A 20,862-nucleotide genomic window follows, 5' to 3' on the forward strand; every position below is an offset into this window, starting at 1 on the left:
TAATTTACATTAATGGGGTTCTCTTTCTCCAGAGATATAGGAAGGTATATCAACCAATCAGAAAATAAAGGCTATTCACACACTAAATTTAAATGTAGAAATATATGGGACTTTTAAAATTCATGGCTCATTAGATTGTCCCACTGGAAATGAATGGGAGAGTTCTTTGTTTCCTGCAAGCACATGCTAGTCTTTAAATGGACAACAAATATGCAGTTTGAACATTTGCAACTTAAAATGTTCTAGCTCTTGTTGAATTGATAGAGGCTAATTATTTTAAAAAATTAACGTGCTCAGAAAAATCTTTATTCCCAAAGAAAGAATGCAAGTTCTGAAGTCTTAAATCTTGAATTGAAGTAGGAGAAAAGTATGTTTTAAAAAGATTATCTCCAGCATCTAAATGTGCTGGTCTGGAGAGAGGGAAATATGATTGCACTTCCAGGAGGACTGATGAGGCTGGGTCATTGCATGCAAGCAAACAAGTCCATGATTTTGGTGCCTTATTCCTGAGTTAAGAGGGTTCATAGTCAGTCTTTTTTTTCCTTCCTCCTCCTCTCCCCCTTGAAGAGGAATAGACTAGACTCAGGTCCAGTCTACTCATGGAAATTGCAGAGTTAACTAAATTGATTTCTTAGCCAGCTTAGTTAAATGAATGCAACTCCCCTTTATCCAGCAGCTGAACACTTTACAGCTTCTTAGCCTCCGTGGTTCTGCTCCTGATATATCATTACAAGAAACTTGTGTCTTTCTACCGAAGGAGTTCATTCTTGGGACTAACAGGTTCTGTTTTTGTCATACCATCTGGTTTGATGGGGAACACACTCCCATGCCAGTAAGTAAAAATATCCAGAAATTCCAGTGCACCTCCTTTCGCTGTAACTTTTTGATAAGGTGACAATATTTCCTAAGAAGCATAGCATCTTAAAATTTCAATTAACATGCCATTAGTGAAACTTGAAATTACCTGCAGTATATGAAGTTTTGGAACTATGTTCTTTTTTTGTATACATAGTGGAAGTAACTTTTTTTTCCTTGCAGGGTTTTCAGCAAATTGTGTGTCAGACAGGAGGCAGCATCCTGCCCAACAACCTTATAACAACACCGCAACAAAGTCTAATGTTAGTGGAACATTCATGAAAAAGGATTCACAGTCAGTGAACTTTTCAAAAAACAATGCTACAAATTGGAAACGTGGGACTTTTCAATCCACATTTAGAGGATTAAGTAATGAATTAGAGTCTGCTGCTGAAGAGCGATATCCCTCCTCTTCTCAAAACATGTTTAATAGGAAGTTTTCATCTGCTACTGAGAGAGATGCACCCCAAAACTCTTTAACTGATTCTTTGAGAACATCATATGAAAACGATGTCACTACTGAATTTTTCAATAGTGTAAGAAATATGGATGCTGCTGAGGTTACGGCTACTCTACAGAAAATAGCAGCCACAAATCCAGCCTTCAGAGGTAATCTACTTGCATATGTATAACTTAATTTTGTTCGCAGTAATTTTTTTTAAATGATATTGTCAAAGTGGAGCAGAGCTGTACAGATAAAGTGTATTTTGTGGATTTATAAGGACAGAAGTTGTCGTCTTCTTTTAGTTCTTAATATTTTCAACTTGCCACTTTGTCAGGACCCACACACTTTCTTAGGGGTGAGTGTCAAAATGCTTGTTCTCCTCTGAAGATGTCATATGTATTTTCATTTTTATTGCCTTTCGGTATTTTCCTGTAAGCTCTTAGTAATGTTAACAAGTTTTTCCTATCATGAAGATTCAATTGACTAAAATCAAGTATGCCTTCTTTTAATAATAATAATAATAATAATAATAAATTAATAATAAAAAAGTGAATCTAGGACTTGTATGGTAGTTAGTATGATGTTGTCTTTAGGGTTTGAGATTTATGGCATGTAAGAAGCCTTTGCTTGTACAATTCTTAGGAACATGTGTACTCGTACTCAGTAATATTCTCAGTAAACAGCTCTTAATCAGGAGACAAGTATTTTCATCTCTCACTATAAGCTCATAAGAGTCCCAGCTTCTGAACTCTCCCATATCTCTATATCCAACTCTTCTGCTACCCTCCCCCGACAAGCAGCTTATCCTCATTTCTAAGCCTCAAACACACAATTTCTATGTCCACCTGAAAATCTGGTAGCATTCTGATCATTAAGACTCCTGAGATAATTCTAATAAAATATGTATACATTTGTTTCATTTAGTATGAAATCTTCCAAAACTCATGAAAATGTCCAGATGTTTCATTAGTACATTTATGTATGTTTGTTTTAAAATAATCATTATTAGAAGAACTTTATCAGCAAATCACTCATCTTCTCTTCTCCCTTTTTTATTAAAGGTATTGACATTCCAAACGTGATAAGGATCTTGACTGAAAGTGGGACTCTTAGAGCACCAAACAGCAACAGTGCGCAGTGATATGGGAAAACAAGAAGTGAAATTAATATCGGAATGTGTAAATTGAAAATTTGTCACTTGTATGCAATTAATTTCAGTCTGTACAGTGTTACTTGTTATAACTTCAGAGTAATAGTTTGATTTTGCAGATTTGCATGTTGTATTTATTTCTCCCAATAGCTGGAATTTCTGTATTTGTGGAAAGAGACTATCATGTTGATTAAAAAAAAATATTTTTCCTTTGTTAAAGATTATCACTTTTTAAAATTACCCCAAAAAATGGTTTAGCAATATCTTGGCTCGAAAGCTTTTGGGTTTTACATAGTGGAGGGCTAATCTTTCTTCTTAATTCTTCATAAAAATAACTAAAGAAAGGAATTGCATGGGTAGAATAGAATATACAGGCTTGAACCTTCTAGGTCATTTGTTCAAATTTGACTCAAGATTATCTGTACCCGAAAGATACTTCCTTTTGCAGCTATTCTTTGGCCACTGGACCTGATCCAAAGCCCCCTTTCAGTCAAGAGAGAGACTCCATTGATTTATGTGGGATTTGGATCAGGCCCTGTCATGTGAGATAAGATTATAATGTCAGTCTGGTTCCTGTTTGAAGTGTCCAAAGTGCATGAAACCCATCAGTGTTGGAAACTTAATTGGAAGACTCCGTAAGCAGGTCAGAGATTGATATGTCTCCCCAAATGATCTAGTCAGGTCATGGTTGAGATACAGTGCAGTGATTTTGTTTGCTCAGTGAGAAACGTATCCCAGTGATTATCGCTGCCTGCTGTGTCCTGCATAATATCTATGAAGCAAAGGGAGAATAGTTGCCACTGGGGTGGAGGGCGGAGATGGAGGGGCTGTCTACCGAGTTTGAACAGTCAGACACAAGCGCTGTTAGAAGAGCTCTACACAGATCCATACAGCTCAGAGAGGCTTTGAAAAGAGCACTTTAACAGTGAGCCACAGTAGTGTGTTGTGGTGTACTGAGCTCTAGCTGGCTCTGTAGTTTGGGGGCTTGTTTGGAATTTTTATGGTGCTTGCTGTACATTTATGATTATTACACTGTTTGCCACTGATCCTATGAGTTGTCACAGTAGTTGTTATTGTGTAAGTGCTTTCACTAATGCCAGGCATTCTGCAGCACAGATTGGGATCTAATAAAGATGAATTATTTTCCAAACAATCGAGATTAATTGACTAACAAAAACACTTCAAAAAATTTGTGTGCAAGCTAAAAGAAAATCCATACATTTAAGCTTTTAATATTAACAGAGCTTAAAGAAGGGAAAGGAACATTCATGTCTATTTTAGTTACACATACATCAACCATGGCTTTCACAGGTTTGTGCATGAGAAGCTGTGATTGTCCTTAATGTCCCCAAGGGTGGAGGTGTAGGGTTAGGGACGTGGCCCCTGATGCCAAGTGGAGTGTTGGCTTGGAAAGTGTAGAGAGGTGTTTATACTGGAATTCTCCATGGACTGCAAAGGGAGGCGAGCTGGGATTGTTGAACCTGTAGGTCTACAAGAATCTGCAGCATCTGTTTTTGCTCCCAGAGAAGCCCCATTATGTCTTGGTGCATCTCCCTCTCCTATTCCTGCTGAGATTCCTGGGCCTGGCTCCTGTCCTCTCTTTCCTTCTCCATACAATCTTCAATATTCATCCTCCAGGCCCTCTGTTCAAGGTCTGATGCAGCACTGCCTTACAAGATCTTGATCATGTCATTCTGAGTCCACATCGTTCAGGCATTCCATGGCTGCAATGGCAGCAGCTTCAGACAGAACACACAGAGGGACCGTTGTTAAGGTTAAAATTTTGTCATGGTTATTTTTGGTAAAAGTCAGAGAGGTCGGAGGCAATAAACAAAAAATCACGGGAGCCGTGATCTGTCCGTGACTTTTACTAAAAATAACGGGGGGGGGGGGATGACAGAGCCCCATATAAGGGTACTGAGAGCCTGAGCCCCACTGTGGGAAGTGGGGGAACACAGCCAGGTTTCTGCTGCAGCTGCAAGGGGGGGCACCCAGCTCTGGCTCCAGCTCTGGCCGTGGCCTTGGCGGGCACACAGCTCTGGCTGAAGCCACAGGTTGGGGGCGCACAGCCCGGGTCAAAGCTGTGGTTTGGGGGTGCACAGCCCTGGCTGAAGCCGCAGGGTGGGGGCACACAACCCTGTCTCCAGCTGCAAGGGGGATGCTCTTAGTTTTCACAGACAACACTGTGGCAATATTTTACCTCCGCAGACAAGGTGGAGCGTAGTCTTTCCCACTCTGCTAAGATGTGACTTCTCTTTCGGAATTCTGTATTTCCAATTTGGTGGATCTTGAAACATCTAACCTTTTGGGGGTGCAGAATGGTTTTGCAGACCCCCGCGGCAGATCATTTATGAGTCACCACAAATGGTCGCTTCACCTAGATGTGACCAGACACATCTTCCAATGGTGGGCGTTTCCTCAGGTAGACCTATTTGCAACAAGAACCAGCAGAAAATGTCAGCAATTCTGTTCCCTGCAAGGCCGCAGCCAGGGTTCCCTAACAGATGTATTCTTGTTTCCCTAGTCAGACAGGCTCCTCTGTGCTTTCCTGCCAATCCCACTCGTTCACAAAGTCCTGCTGAAGATCAGACAGGACCACGTCAGAGTCCTATTCATAGCTCCAGTGTGGGCCCACCACCACTGGTTCTCCACACTCCTATATCTGTCAATGAAACCTCCAATTTTGCTCCCATTGGTCTTGGACTTAATTTCCCAAGGCCATGATCGGCTGCTTCACCTGAACCTCCAAGTGCTTCATCTAACCACATGGATGCTCCATGGTTAGATGGTAGAGAGCAGTCTTGCTCAAAAGAGGTGTAGATTGTCCTGCTAAATTGTAGAAAGCCATCCATGAGAGCTACTTGCCTTTCTAAGTGGAGACATTTTTCCATCTGGTTGTGTCATTCAGGGATTTTGCTGACCTACTTCTTGATCCCGCACATACTAGAATATCTACTATACCTGAAAGGTCAAGTGTTGGCCATTTGTTCTGCCCAGAGTACACCTAGCGGCTGTTTCTGCATTCCAGCCTAAGGTGGATAATCAATCTGAGTTTTCTAATGACATGTCAATAAGATTTCTGAAAGGCCTATACAAATTATATCCTCAAGTGCACAATCCAGTTCCCAGTGGACCTCACCTTAGTGTTATCAAGACCAATGGCTCCGTTGTTTGAGCCTTTGGCTACTTGCTTGCTGTTACATCTGTCAATTAAGGTGGCATTGTTGGTAGCCACCGCTTCTGCTAAAAGAGTAGAAGAGTTTTGTGCGCTAATGTCATGGCCTTCCTATACAATCTTCTTTAAGAACCGGGTCTACCTGCACCCTCATCTGAAGTTTGGCCCAAAGGTGGTGTCTGTGTTTCATGACAACCAGCCAGTTTACTTACCTACTTTATTCCGGAAACCACACATGAATAGGAAAGAGCTGTGTTTGCCCTTCCTAAAAGTTAGAAGAGCACTGGCATTCTGTCTTGCTAGAATGAAGCAGTTCCATAAATTCTCTCAACTATTCGTGGTGATCGTGAACAGAATGAAAGGTCAACCAATCTCTATTCAAATAATTTTTTCTTGGATAAAAACATAAGAATGGCCATACTGGGTCAGACCAAAGGTCCATCTAGCCCAGTATCCTGTCTTCTGACAGTGGCCAATGCCAGATGCCCCAGAGGGAATGAACAGAACAGGTAATCATCAAGTGATCCATCCCCTGTCGCCCATTCCCAGCTTCTGGCAAACAGAGGCTGGGGACACCATCCCTGCCCATCCTGGCTAATAGCCATTGATGGACCTATCCTCCATGAATTTATCTAGTTCTTTTTTTAACCCTGTTATGGTCTTGGCCTTCACAACATCCTCTGACAAGGAATTCCACAGGTTGACTGTGCATTGTGTGAAGAAATACTTCCTTTTATTTGTTTTAAACCTGTTGCCGATTAATTTCATTTGGTGACCCCTAGTTCTTGTGTTATAAGAAGTAGTAAACAACACTTTCTGATCTACTTTCTCTACACTAGTCATGATTTTATAGACCTCTATCATATCTCCCCTTAGCCATCTCTTTTCCAAACTGAAAAGTCCTAGTCTTATTAATGTTCTCATATGGAAGCCATTCCATACCCCTAATCATTTTTGTTGCCCTTTTCTGAACCTTTTCCAATTCCAGTATCTTTTTTGAGATGAGGCAACCACATCTGCACACAGTATTCAAGATGTGGGCATACCATGGATTTATATAGAGGCAACATGATATTTTCTGTCCTATTATCTATCCCTTTCTTAATGATTCCCAACATTCTGTTCACTTTTTTGACTGCCGCTGCACATTGTGTGGATGTTTTCAGAGAACTCACCACCATGACTCCAAGATCTGTTTCTTGAGTGGTAACAGCTAATTTAGACCCCATCATTTTATATGTATAGTTGGGATTATGTTTTCCAGTGTGCATTACTTTGCATTTATCAACATTGAATTTCATCTACCTTTTTTTTTTTGCCCAGTCATCCAGTTTTGTGAGATCCTTTTGTAGCTCTTTGCAATCTGTTTGGGACTTAACTATCTTGAGTAGTTTTGCATCAGCTGCAAATTTTGCCACCTCACTGTTTACCCCTTTTTCCAGATAATTTCTGAATGTGTTAAATAGGACTGGTCCCAGTACAGACCTCTGGGGGACACCACAATTTACCTCTCTCCATTCTGAAAACTGACCATTTATTCCTTCCTTTTGTTTCGTATCTTTTAACCAGTTACCAATCCATGAGAGGACCTTCCCTCTTATCCCATGACAGCTTACTTTCCTTAAGAGCCTTTGGAGAGCCTCATGTATGTGCATGTGTTACAACCTAGCTAATATCATCCTGCCAAATAAGATCACAGCTCATTCAACAAGATCACAGTCAGCCTCCAACTCTGTTTCTAGTGAAAGATCCAGGTCTAGATATTTGTAGAGCGGCATTGGTCCTCGTTGCACATCTCATTATGCCATCACTCAAAGACTCGAGTGACCATGCTAGAGTTGGACATATCCTTTAGATAGACCCCAATCCCATGTCCTGCCTCATGGCTTATGAGTCACAAAGACTGGAATGCACATGTGCAATCACTCAAAGAAGAAAAAACAATTGCTAACCTGTTCTGTAACTGTTCTTTGAGATGCATTGCATGTGTCCATTCCAAGACCTGCCCTCCTCCCTCTCTGCATGGAAGTTACATCAAGAAAGGAATGGGGGGGTGGCTCTGTCCTTTATACCTTCACACACTAGTGCACAACAGCAAAGGGCGTGTGAGCCACCCAGACAGGTACTGCTGAGGGTAAAAGTTTCTGATGGCAGTGTGCTGGGCACATAAACACCAAGAATGGAATGGACATGTGCAACACGTCTTGAAGAACAAGAGTTATGGAACAGGTTAGTAACCATTTTTTCCCACTCCTATTTAATGCTTTTTGTGGCACCATTAAAAACAAATAAATATCAAGACCCTAAAATTGAGACGCTTCTCAAAATGCATACACAGGTAAAATTCTAATGACTTTTTTTTTTTAAATGATTCACATAAAAATGGACTTTGAATGAAAAACCCATATTTAAAAAAGATAAGAAATGTAGATATATTAAAGAATCATAGAGTGCTCTCCAAACTCCCCTCCACAAATATGTTAAGGGGCTAACATATATTGACTGATATATGTTAGTATATCACTGAAATATAAAAATGAAGGATTTGCTAAATGTGCAATTTAAAGCTCTGTGAGTTATATTTTAATGATTTGTAATTATGGATAGTGAATGAGTAAAGATGAAGTAACACTTAGGCCAAGACCTTGCTGGCATAAATGTGGTTTTGCCAATTCTTCTTTTACATAGAATTTCTGATCTGTAAAATCATGTTACTGCTGACAAAACAAAAGGAAACATATTGTGCTGGAAATTTTTGAGGTTAAAAACACACAAACAACAACAAAACCCTTATCTGAGAAGACCCAAGGCAGGGTAACATAAAATGACATGACCCAGAAGCTGCAAAAACAGCAGCAAAAATGCAGAAGTTGGGTAACTGAAGCTTGCACATACATAATGTACAGGTTACTTAAAACCCAAAGGATTGATGTGTTAAATGCCAGTTCAATAAAGATTACTTAATCTGTAATGTAGAAATATATAAGAAACCTAAGAGAATGTGGGCCCAAACTGAAGAAACACGAAACTAGAAACTGAAGGATGGTACTGAAGGACCAGACCAAGTGATCAGAAAAGGCACCCAACTATCATGGAAGGTGTAAGGACTTCCCAGTGCCCTGGAATGTGGTAACTTGGGCCCTTTTATTTATTCCATCTTGGCTGTTGTTATTTCTCTGGCATAAATATATGTGCAGACATTATGTGACAATAATTCTGTCTGAAATAATATAAATAAAGGTGAAAATTGATTAAGCCTACATTGGGTGGATTTGTGATTGTTTCCCAACTTTTACCCCCAACAAGCCTTTAGATATTTGTTAGCTTGCAGTGTTAATTTAGTTAGAGAGTTTGTGGTTATAGTTAGTTTAGTTTTAGGTTCGATTCTTTGAGATGGCAGAACTAAGGAAGAAAAAAAATGGGTTTCAAAAGATGTTTCATGCCCAGCTGTCCTGCCAGTGTTGGACAATCATGTTAGATGTCTTAAGTGTCTCAGAGGAGGCCGCTTTCCTTCTCGTTGTTCTGTTTGTCACATTTTCACAGAGTGCGTAAAAAGAGGCAAAACAGATTTGCACGGACTCCTGCTTAAAGGAGCTCTTGTTGCTAAGCCATAGGGTTCCAGGAGATCATTGGATCTGAAGATTAAGAGGCCTATTTCAGCTCCAACTTCCTTGTCTAGTAAGCCTAAGGTGTCTAAAGGATCCCAGTGACCGAGGTTGTTGGTTCTGGCTCCTGTTCCTGTTTTATCAGATCCTCTGGTTAAAACTGCTAGGGAGTCAAAGGCACCATATGTCCTGTTGGCAGCCAAGGATTCTATGATTAGCCATCATTACAGTTGTATCGGTTCTGAGGAAGATGAGGGAGAAGGCGGCCACTGTTAGCAGTGCCAGATCCCATGGGTCAGACTTACTGGATCCATCTGATTCAGATATGACCTCCACAGTTCTGACTTTGAAACCTAAGTTGGTTTTGCATTTGGTTTCACAGTCCAGGATTACAGTCCTGAGCCTCTCTCTGGATCTAGTGATGCATAAGCCAGTAAGATCGGCACCATTGTCTGTTCCCACTATGGCGCTTTTGTCGGATCCAGATCCAAAAGGACTCTCATTGTGGTGGCTGATGTTCACTGTTCAGCATCTAAGTGTTCGTGGGATCTGAGTGGGAGATCGTTGTCGGGAGAGAAGGAGAAAGTCTTCATTGGTTCTAAGATCTATATCCCCTTCACCTGAAAAGGGGTAAAATAAACAATTTTCTGAGCCTTTCTATAGATTCATCATTGCCTCCGCCTCCTCCTAAGAAGCCTACAGGATCACCAGCCAGATCCTTTCCATCTTGTACATCTCTGCATTCTCTGGTGCCGTTGCTATCTCATCTGAGATTCATAGTGTATCTGAGGCCAGTTCCTCAGTTAGAAGAGGATAGAGGAAGACTTAGGAGGAATGAAATCTATGCAGTTCAGGTCCTAAGTCTGGGTTTCCTCAGTTTTCTGGGCAGTTCATGCTTCCTCTTTATGGGTGTGTTCCTGGATCCCAGCTATCAGAGAGACTGGCACTCCTGGGCTCCATGGCCTTATTGGGCTCTGCCACAGGAGTTTTTAAATTATCCGCCTTATGGATGGAAAAATGATGTTCTGACTGATGAGGCTCAGTTGTCAGTGGAATCTTTGGATCCAGTTCCATCCAATCCATCTGCAGCTCACACAGTGGTGCCTAATAACTTTGTCTGAATAAGAGGATGAGGAGTTAGCTCATCTTTTTGAGCAGGGTCAAGTGGATGGAGAATTTGAACTTGATTTCTTATCTGATGAACATGCAAGAATTGCTACTATGTCATCTGCTTCTGAGGATGCTTTGCAGTTCCATGAATTAGAGGATTACGTGGCATCCACTTTGAACTTGCCTTCAGTTGCTGTGGAAGAGGCATCACATCCTGTGTTTCACATTCTTGGTGCTCCCTCCAGGAATAGGGTATCTTTACTTATGCTTTGGGCCCTACCAAATTCACAGCCATTAAAAACTCCTCACGGACTGTGAAATCTGGTCTTTTGTGTGCTTTTACCCTATACTTTACAGATTTCACGGGGGGAGACCAGCGTTTCTCAAATTGTGGGGTCCTGACCCAAAAGGGAGTTGCAGGAGGTCACAAGGTTATTTTATGGGGGGTCTTGGTATTGCCACCCTTACTTCTGTGCTGCCTTCAGAGCTGGGGGGCTGGAGAGCAGCCGCTATTGGCCGGGTGCCCAGCTCTGAAGGCAGCGCCCTGCCAGCTGTAGCGCAGAAATAAGGGTGGCAATACCATACTATACCACCCTTACTTCTGCACTGCTGCTTTCAGGGCTGGGCAACCGGAGAGTTGCAGCTGCTGACTGAGGGCCCAGCTCTGCAGGCAGCAGCGCAGAAGTAAGGGTGGCAGTACCATACCATGTCATCCTTACTTTGGTGCTGCTGCTGGTGACGGCTCTACCTTCAGAGCTGGGCTCCCAGCCAGCAGCCGCCACTCTCCAGCTGCACTGCTCTGAAGGCAGCGCCGCCAGCAGCAGCAGTGTAGAAGTAAGGGTAGCAGTACTGCAATCCCCCTACAAAATAACCTTTCAGCCCCTCCCCACAACTCCTTTTTGGGTCAAGACCCCTACAATTACAACACTGCGAAATTTCGCATTTGAAATCATAAAATTTATGATTTTTAAAATCCTGTAACTGTGAAATTGACCAAAATGGACCATGAATTTGATAGAGCCCTACCTATACTGAATGGTCTTTTGTAATCTGCTAAAACTGTTTGTCTGCTTTCTTAGAGATTGGATTTCTCCTGCCTCTTATCAGTCTAACGTTATCATATACCTTATGAGGGTTTTTGTATTGTCATACTCGCCCCAAGCCAAATTCTCCATTGGTTGCTGAAGCCAGTAATATGTTCAGGTCTGGTCAAGTCCATTCGACTTCTGTGGCTAGAAAGGGGAAGAAATTGGATGATGTTCTCTTCCTCTAGTGATTAGAGTGGCTAATTATAAGCCAGTGATGGCCCATTACCAGTTCCATCTGTGGGAGAAGATGGCTTTGTTGGTGCAAGAGCTACCAGATGATCAAAGAAGATTGCCTATGTGATTTTTGACTGAGGGTCAAAATGTGGTAAAGCATGCTCTCAGAACTTCTTTTGATATTCTTTGGCCAGAGTGTGGCACTTGCTGTTTTTTTGAGGAGTCTTACATGGCTGTGTTCATCTTCACTGACTGTGCATACTAGATTTAAAATGGAGGATGTCCCCCTTTTGAGGTTGATGGTCTTTTTACTAATAAAATGGATGAACTCTTAAAAAAGTAAGCTGCAAAAGAGATCTATGGCTCGTTCACAAGGTTTATGCCTTACTGCTAGAAGGAGCCCTCCTACTCCTTTTTCATTACAAGAGGCAGTTCTAGCCTCAGTCTTCAGCATATTCTTCTCAAAGATATCAGCAACAACATCAGTGGACTCTGTCTTTGTCGCAATCTCAACATAAAAAGAAATAATTCAAATTACGTCAAATAATCTGCTGCTCCTTTTCTTTGCAGAATACATGGCCTCAGATTTAATGTGAGGATCAAGAATTGTGAACCAGTTTGTGAGGATCCTTCCGTCCCTGTTTGGAGACAGGCTAGCCCAGTTTATCAACAATTGGAAGCTTATTATATTGGACAAGTGGGGCCTAGAAATAATAGGAAAAGGCTATTCAAAACCGTTCAAAAAGCTACCTCCTTTCAATTTCCCCTAGCCTTCCCTTCTCATGGAACCTTCCCTCAAGGTTATTTTCCTGTCAGAAGTTCAAAAATTGCTTCTGATAGCTGCTGTGGAAGAGGTACCTAAAAACCTGTGTGATCAAAGGTTTTATACAAGATATTTCCTGGGGCAGAAAAAAGTTGGGGGATTCCATCCAATTTTAGATTTAAGAAAATTAAAAAATTTAATCCAGAAGTTCCAGTTTCTAATGCTAACCCTAGCCTCCGTAATATCCTCACTTTCAGTTACAGGTAGGTTCACATCTCTCAATTTAAAGGATTTGTATTTCCATATTTCTATTCTACCAAAGCACTGGAAATGTCTCCATTTTGTGGTAGCAAAAAAGCATTTTCAGGACAAGGTCCTGCCATTTGGCCATTTCCACAGTGCCCAAAGTGCTTTCTATAGTAGCAGCGCATCCCAGAAAACAGTGTATCTTTGTTTACCCATATTTAGATGAATGGCTTCTGAAGTCTCCTTTACGTGAAAATCTGCTAGTTCACATCAAATTTACAACTTCTCTTCTCATGGATTGGGGACTGCTTCTAAATATCAGAAAGTCAAATAGTGCAATCTATTTTAGAAGTTTGTCACTGCTGAACCCAAAAGGTGATTTTTGGAGAGGGGGTCTGATGGGGCTTGTGGCAGCAACTAATTGTTGTTCTGTTTTTATGCCTCAAAATGAGGTCAGTACAACACTGGATGGCTTGGATTTACAAACCAAATTTGGACAGTCTTCACCATGCCTTACGACATTTTAAATTAGTTGATGCAGTGGACAGACAGAACCTTTAGTGAGGTCTGTTCAACCCCACTTTGCCATCCATCACAATAACCTGTGATGTTTTGAACAATGGATGGGGAGCTCATCTGGACTCTTTCACAGTTCAGGCTCACTGGGCATCTCAGGAAAGGAATTTGCATGTAAACATTTTAGAATTAAGGGCCATTTGCATGGCTCTCAGACCTTTTCTTCCTCATATAAAGGGGAAAGTTCTTTAGGTAGCAACGGACAATACAAGTCATATATTATGTGAACAAACAGGGAGGAGCCCATTCTTTTCTGCTGTGTGCCGACAGTCAAATTTATGGGACTGCTGCATTCTTCATGATGTCTATCCGGTGTCCCTGCATTTAGCAAGGGAGAACAGATCAGATCAGCAGAGACTGTTTGCAGATGCACAAGTGATCACTGACGTACCAGGTGATACAAGAGATTTTCTCTAGTTGGGGTTGGCCTGATGCAGACCTGTTTACAATCAGGTTCAACAAAAAGTGAAGTCTCTTCTGTCCAAGGGCAGGAAAGGACAGTCACTCTATCTTGGGCGCTTTCCTGTTGCATTGGGGAAAGAGCCTTCTGTATGCTTGTCCCTCTCCATTAACTGAGAAGGTGGTGAGGAAGATGTGACAGGACAGGGAAAGGGTGATCCTGATTGCCCCAGCCTGGCTTGACACAGCAATGGTACATGGACATGCTTCAGCTGTTGGAAGGGCTCTGCCAATGTTTTCCTTTGTTTTCTTGAATCAAGCAACACATTCTGAACCAATGAGGAACCAGATTGGGGAGAATGAGGATCTGGATCAAGGATCTTGCATTTCCGTTGCAACAACAGATTTGGAGACAATCTATGAGGAAATGTTACTACTTAAAATGGTCTAGATTTGTTTCTTCTATACAACATAAATGTTCTTCACCAGTTACAGCTTCTATCTCTTGTTTATTGGCATACTGGATGTATTTAAAATTCAAGAGGCTGTCTAATTTCTCTTTAAATGTTCATTTGGTGGCTCAGCTTGCTATGTTTTAATCAAGTGTAGATTGTTATTCGTACAGGATACAATTAAAAGGTTTATGAAAGGATTCTAACTTGTATCCCCCCCGAGAGATCCAGTTCCACCATGGGATCTTAATTTAGTTTTATCTATAATTATGAAACTGTCTTTTGAAGCCTTGGCACAGTGGTCTATATTTTACTTATCTACTAAACCTCTTCATTGTTGCTGTAACATCAGCCAGAAGGATTAGAGACTTGCATGCTTTGGTGACAGACCTGCCACTCACTATTTTTCATAAAGACAAGGTGGGACCTTAGACCTGATCCCAGGTTTTTACCAAAAATAGTTTCCAAGTTTCACGTCAATCAGACAGTTAATTTACCAGTGGTTTTTTTCAAAGCTGCGTGCTAATAAAGGGGAATCTGATTTGCATACTTGAGTGCAAGGGGGGGAGGGATAGCTCAGTGGTTTGAGCATTGGCCTGCTAAACCCAGGGTTGTGAGTTCCATCCTTGAGGGGGCCATTTGGGATCTGGGGCAAAAATTGGGGATTGGGCCTGCTTTGAACCGGGGGTTGGACTAGATGACCTCCTGAGGTCCCTTCCAACCCTGGCATTCTATTCTTTGATGCTAGAAGGGTATTAACATATTATTTAAATAGACCTAAATGTTTTAGGAAGTCTTCTAGGTTATTCTTTTCCTATTCTAAGAATCATGAGTCATGATGTATCTGCTCAGACCATTTCCAGATGGGTTAAACAATGTGTCAATTGCTTGTCTTAAACATGTTCCTATTGGGGAAATCTGACAATTTATAATGAAAGCAAAACAAGTTTATTAACAAAACAAGTTTTATTAAAAAAATCATGGATACAATGATACCAAGTAAAAGGAATAAAGGTAGAAACGATAACAAGAAAATTAAAATGCAAACACGCATCTAAAAGACTAAAACTTATCTTGAACAAAGACTGCATCTTGTTAGATTGTTTTCTCTCACCCACACTCTCCTTTCCAGCTTTGCTGTCTAGGACCCATCACAGAGGTCAAATAACTTGGTTTCTTTGTCTCCTAAGGTGAAGGATAAAGATGGAGTCTCTCTTTCTGATCCTTATATTCCCCAAAGGGATTGTATTTGTCTTCCAAGTCAGGAAGGCCTCCAGAGGGTTCAGTGTCTCTCTGGGGTGCAGGAGCCCAGGTAAATCTCTGTCTCTTGAGTTCAGGATCATGATAACTCCCGCTGGTTTAGCTCGATATAAATCTACATTCCTTTGTCTCAGACAGATGTGTTTATTACCTTTAACTAGGCCAGGCTAGTTCTAGTAATATCATACAGAGGGAATTCAGAACTTCACATATAATTGGTTATTGATATAACATTAACACATGCATTTTACAGTCTATTAGCTTTCAGTGATACTGCACAAGGCATAGTTTGTACAAATAGTACTGCAGTAGTGTGTGAATATAGGGTGCCTAGGGTCACAGTAACCTTCATTTATCTTCCAATGGACTTACCAGAGAGCACAAGAGCTGGGTTCGGTTTCTCTTCACACAGCTGTGGCAAACACTTAAACAGCCAAAATGAGTGCATTTCTTGGCCAGGTAATTTTTCCCAAATTTCTGAAAGAGGAGCCTACCTCAAGGAGAATGAAACCATTCACCTCCTCTTTCAGCCCCACCATGTGGTATTAAAGGCCTATGTAGGTTAATTTGTACATCTTCAACACACTCCTTTGCTAGCTACTCCTTTATACTCTGCACCACCACTCCTTTTGGTAAACACTGGTGTGAAGATCTTTATAATGTGATACTTCCTCTCCTTACCTTCATGCTGTGATGAGCAGTGAAATAGTTAACAACTTTGACATTGAAAGTATCATCGACCACTGAATCAATGCGTCAGTTTGAGGCTCTCTGTAGACTTAGGCAGACATCCTTACATCAGTTTCACTTGGGTTATGTTTTCCTCACAACTATAACAGCTAGAGACTTGTGCGGCTGTAAGGCTCTAGTGTAGACATGGCCTAACAGTACCTGCGCTGCTATAAGATCTTGTGTAGTCGCTGTATGCTGACGGGCGAGAGTTTTCCTTTCAACTGAATTAAATCACCCCTAAAGAGCGGCGGTAGCAGCGCTGTGCTTACTATCACTTCTGTCAGCAAAACTTATGTCGCTCAGGGGTGTGGAAAAAACACACCCCGAGTGACATAAATTTCGCTGGCATAAGTGGTAGTGCAGACATGGCCTTACTTTTTTAAAGAGAAATAAAAACTGAGAGTTGGGAGAACAACTGAGCAATATCTCCACACCCGCAGCCTTCTGCCTAATTCTGCATGTCCCACACTTTGAGAAATGCAGCATTAATGGGTACTAAAAATGAACACACGTGTAGATGGGAGTAGTTTTTTTTTATCCAATTACGCTTTTGTTACGAAGCTGGCTGACACTGAAAATGAAATACTGTAAAATAAATATCTACCTGAGGTAATAGGTTTTACAAGTGAGCCCGAGGAGTTGGGGGCAAGGGGAGATCAGAAATAACAGATGCCCTCACGGTCCCAGTAGTTCCTTTCATTCCTCCTCTTTCCTTTCTCCCTCAAATTGGGCAAATAACCCTCAAAATATGTACCCACCACTGCCCAGTTTCTCTGCAAGGTCTTTTGTGAAATAATGAATTTTCTTAAGGAGCCATTTCATGGATAAATAATAACTAAAAGCAAGACACTACTGAATCAATTAGCTATAAAAACTAGGGAAGGGGAGATTGTGGATACTGAATGGGAGAGGATACTGTGTAAAGATTGGGGGAACAAAAAGAGAAGGGAGAAAGCTGGGAGGGGAAGAGGAGGGAATGTGGGAGCAAAGGGTGGAAGAGCAAGGAGAAGGATGTGGGGAGGAGGGGGAGAGATATCTACAGATCTAAAGTAGAACAGAAAAGTTTGCTGACACAGAAGTAGAAGGGAAAGAGACAGGTAAGACCAGATTGAGAGAAACTCAAGTGAAAAGAGAATGAAAATCAAGGGAGCGTGATTTTTCTTTCCTTAATATTTTTTAATCAAACTTTCTAAAAAAATAAAGATAAAGACAGGTAGAAAAATATTTGATTTACAAATCTGGGGATATGACCATGCATATTCCTGGGACAATTCTGCATCAATGCAGGTGCACAGATTTATTTTTCCTCCGCAGAAAATACATTCTTCTGGAGAGGCGCTGCAATTATACCTTTTGCCCACCAGGGCCTTCTGTGGCTCCAGAACAGAGGGCAACTGTCTCAACTAGCTGCAGAGAGGGAGAGGGAGAGGCTGCATTCCTCACAGCACCTTGCCCACATGGGCAGGTGAGGAGGCACAGGATATGGGAGGGGACAGACAGGGGGAACAGGGGTTTCCTGGGGGGGTCAGAAGTGCTAAGCAGGGGACAGACTGGGGTGGGAGTTGAATAGGAGTGGGGATGCAGGGCCATATGGGGGCACGGGGGAGGGAGATACAGGGATACAGGGGGACGGGGGAGGAGGGATTCAGGGGCACATGGGGACAGGGGCAGATGTGCCTGACTGAATGGGAGAGGCTAGGAGTCAACCAGGGTCTGTATGGGGGAGGCTCCCTAACAATCGCTCTCCCCCTACCAAAGCCCCCGCCTTCCATTCCATACTTCTCTCATCCACACTCAACAACCATCCAGATTAACTCCCAGGCTCCTTCCCATCAATTACTTCCCTTTCCCTCAGCTCCTCCATTACCCCTGACTCCCCCAAGCCTTTGCACTGCTTCTGAGGGCTGTGGGAAATAGGTAAGGAATCTGTCAAAAAACATTCCTGAATCTTTTTTGTTGTCTGTATTGGTACAGACATACTTGTTGACAGCTTTTTTGAAATAATTTACCAAATAAAATAACACAATATAACCATATCAGTTTCAATTAACAAATAAAATATGCAGAAATATGCAGCATTTTAAGATATTGTGTACAGAATTTTTAATTTTTTGGTTCAGAATTCCCCCAGGAATATATGCAGCAGGAGGGACTTGGGAAACCTGGCTGCTGATGGGAAATAGGTGTGGAAGTCTGGGTTGCAGTAGATGGGGAGGAGATAGCTGGTTTTAGTTCTATGTTAGGTGATTTTTTTATTTTTAACAGCGTTATGCTCTGGCATTTGGAATAGTGTGTGTGCTGTTAAAATACCAACAATATGCAAACTAACCACTTTCCACTGGTATGTTTTCCAGGTAAATATGTAGATTTATTATTTTTTGTATAAAAGCTTTCTTATGAGCTATCTTTAATCTTCTGTAATTCAGGACATTGCACCTGGCATTTTAAGACTTTCCAGATGATCTTTCCAAGCTAATTACTTGCCCCTCCCTATATTTGTTTAACTGGCTGCAGAATTAATCAGGCATAGTAAGCCGCCTCTTCTCTGTCATCCTGACAATTTTAAAAAACCGAAGGGGAAAAAACCCTACTGTTAATAGTACTAAAAAAACCCCAACTGCTGTAGGTCAGCAGTTCTTGTTTGTCCTGCTACATAAATGAAACCCCCACTGCTACATAAGAGTCATCAAGGTAGGGTTTTTTTTTCTTTCCTTGCACATGCTCAACTGACTTTTCTGTTGCAACTCACTCTTTAAAAGGATAACATATTTGTTATAAACCATCTGGGTTAATTTTAGATTTTCATGCTTCTAACACGTTACGCTGGGTCTCCACTCCAGTGTTTCGTAATACTGAACCATGAAATATCGCCCCACGATGGAGTGGAAACCTCTTCGATTTTAAAATGAACAAAACCCAACAACAACAAAAAGCAACAGGAATATCTAACTGTACATTCTACTTTCCTTTTTGTATTTGTACAGTTTAATACATTTTCTGTACCAGATGTTGATTCTGAATCTTAATTTTATGTTTACCCTAATTAATTAACTCTAAGGAGGTATTCTAGCTGTCTTTGACAGACCATATGGCTTAGAAGTAAGTAATTCCATATCACTAGTTTGCTGGCAATAATGGGAATGAGGCTGAAGAATGAATTAATTTGAAATCAAATCCATAAAGGAATAGATTGTACAACATGATCTTTGTGCTGTACAATTACTGCAATTTTGAACTGTTAGTGTCTTACACGATGAGAAGCCTTAATTGGTTATTTCTTTTTCATTTACAGGGCCAGATTCTGCCCTTTGATACATTCATGTGGTTTCTACTAAGCTTGGTGGGAGCTGTACCAGCTCTTACAAGGGTGGAAATTGACTCAATACTTGAAAACTTTGAAGGTGCTGGCCCAAAGTTTTGCCTTCATTCTCCTTTGTACAACCTTATTTAGGTCAATGGCGTTACCTACAGGTAACAGGGGAAGCATTTGGGCCAACATTCCCAGTATGGTTATAAAAAACCAAAAAAACTAACACCAAAAATCAAACATACAATAAATTTTATCAAGTTCACATACTGAAAGAGAAAACATATTTGTTATAATTGTGGGGGGGTTTTTTTATTACACAAAACTTAGGGGCCTCAAGTGAGACCAAGACCACAGTGAGCTAGGTGGTGTCATGCATTTGGACAGTGTTTCCTATGTCCACTTATGTTTCCTGACCTATGTAAGGGGATAAGAGCCTATTACTGCAATCAGCTAACAGAGTTACTCTGTTAGTTTAAGTGATAGAGACCATGATTTCCCTGTTCAGGGCTCCAGGTCAAACCCCAGGAATGACCCAGGCAGTGTATCATTTCAAAAAGGGCAGCTCTTGACCTCTGCTGTGCAAAAGAGGAGCTGCTCCTAACAAGGCAAGTACAGAGCACTGTGACCCAGTGTGTGTCATGTCCCTCTCTAGTGGCCAGTCCACATGAGAGACTACAAGTCTACAATTTCTACCAGCTCCTGATGTTGGTACCAGTCATAGGGGAATATGCTTTTAGTGCTGAAGATCCCCAGTTCAAGCTCTGCCAATTAGTCAAAAGGTCATGACGTGCTCATGTACAGGGCTTGTGTTGGAGCTCAGTAGCCTTGAGCTCTCTGCTCTATGCCATACAAGTAATTGCTGTATCAAGAATACTAAGTGGCTTGATATTGTAGAGAGGAGAACAGGAAAAAGGACACTGTGATCTACTCAGCTTCCTCTATTAGATCCTCTGGAGGGAAGGCCTTGGCAGATTGGAAAGAATTATACCAACACTTTCACACACTACTGATTTTCGTGATAAGATGTATCTGTCTCTGCAAGTACTCATAGTCTGCATACCACTGGTGCGCTAAAGAGGGGCATGTTTCCTACCTGTGTTCCTGCCCCCCAGACCTCTCTCTCCACCCAGGGCAGATGGAGGGCCCCAGGCTCCCCACGACTCAGCTCCGGTTCCGGGGCGGTGACGACACACAACCTCAGAGCCGCAGCCTGGCCATGATTAGGGTTGCCAGCCCTCCAGGATTGGCCTGCAGTCTCCAGGAATTAAAGATCATAATCTTTAATTAAAGATTATGTCATATGATGGAACCTCCAGGAATACAACCAAAACTGGCAACCCTAGCATAAGAGCCATATGGGTAGCTGTGGGGAAGATCCCTGTGGGCAGCTGTGGAAAACAGGGTGCTATGGCCCCAGCTTTGGAACAGTCTCTGGGAGGATCCCTTCAGCATGCCAAACTCCCTAGGTGTCTCTCTCTTTCTCCAGGATAAGCCACGCAACTTCACTGCCTTCTTAGACTGG

At 41.7% G+C, this 20,862-nt stretch overlaps 1 protein-coding gene across 3 annotated transcripts in view; it reads left to right on the forward strand.

Moving 5' to 3' along the window:
- The window catches only part of LOC141982780 (uncharacterized), a 62,506-nt gene extending 58,906 nt beyond the window's left edge, over positions 1 to 3,600 (forward strand). For all 3 annotated transcript variants that reach the window (XM_074945128.1, XM_074945130.1, XM_074945129.1), the window contains 2 exons: positions 1,039 to 1,464; positions 2,362 to 3,600. In XM_074945128.1, the coding sequence (XP_074801229.1) occupies positions 1,039 to 1,464; positions 2,362 to 2,441 (506 nt within the window). In that variant the 3' untranslated portion in view covers positions 2,442 to 3,600. The remainder of the gene's footprint in view (positions 1 to 1,038; positions 1,465 to 2,361) is intronic.
- Positions 3,601 to 20,862: the final 17,262 nt, after the last annotated feature.

This window comes from Natator depressus, chromosome 2 (genome assembly GCF_965152275.1).
Source record: "Natator depressus isolate rNatDep1 chromosome 2, rNatDep2.hap1, whole genome shotgun sequence".
NCBI classification, from domain to species: Eukaryota; Metazoa; Chordata; order Testudines; family Cheloniidae; genus Natator; species Natator depressus.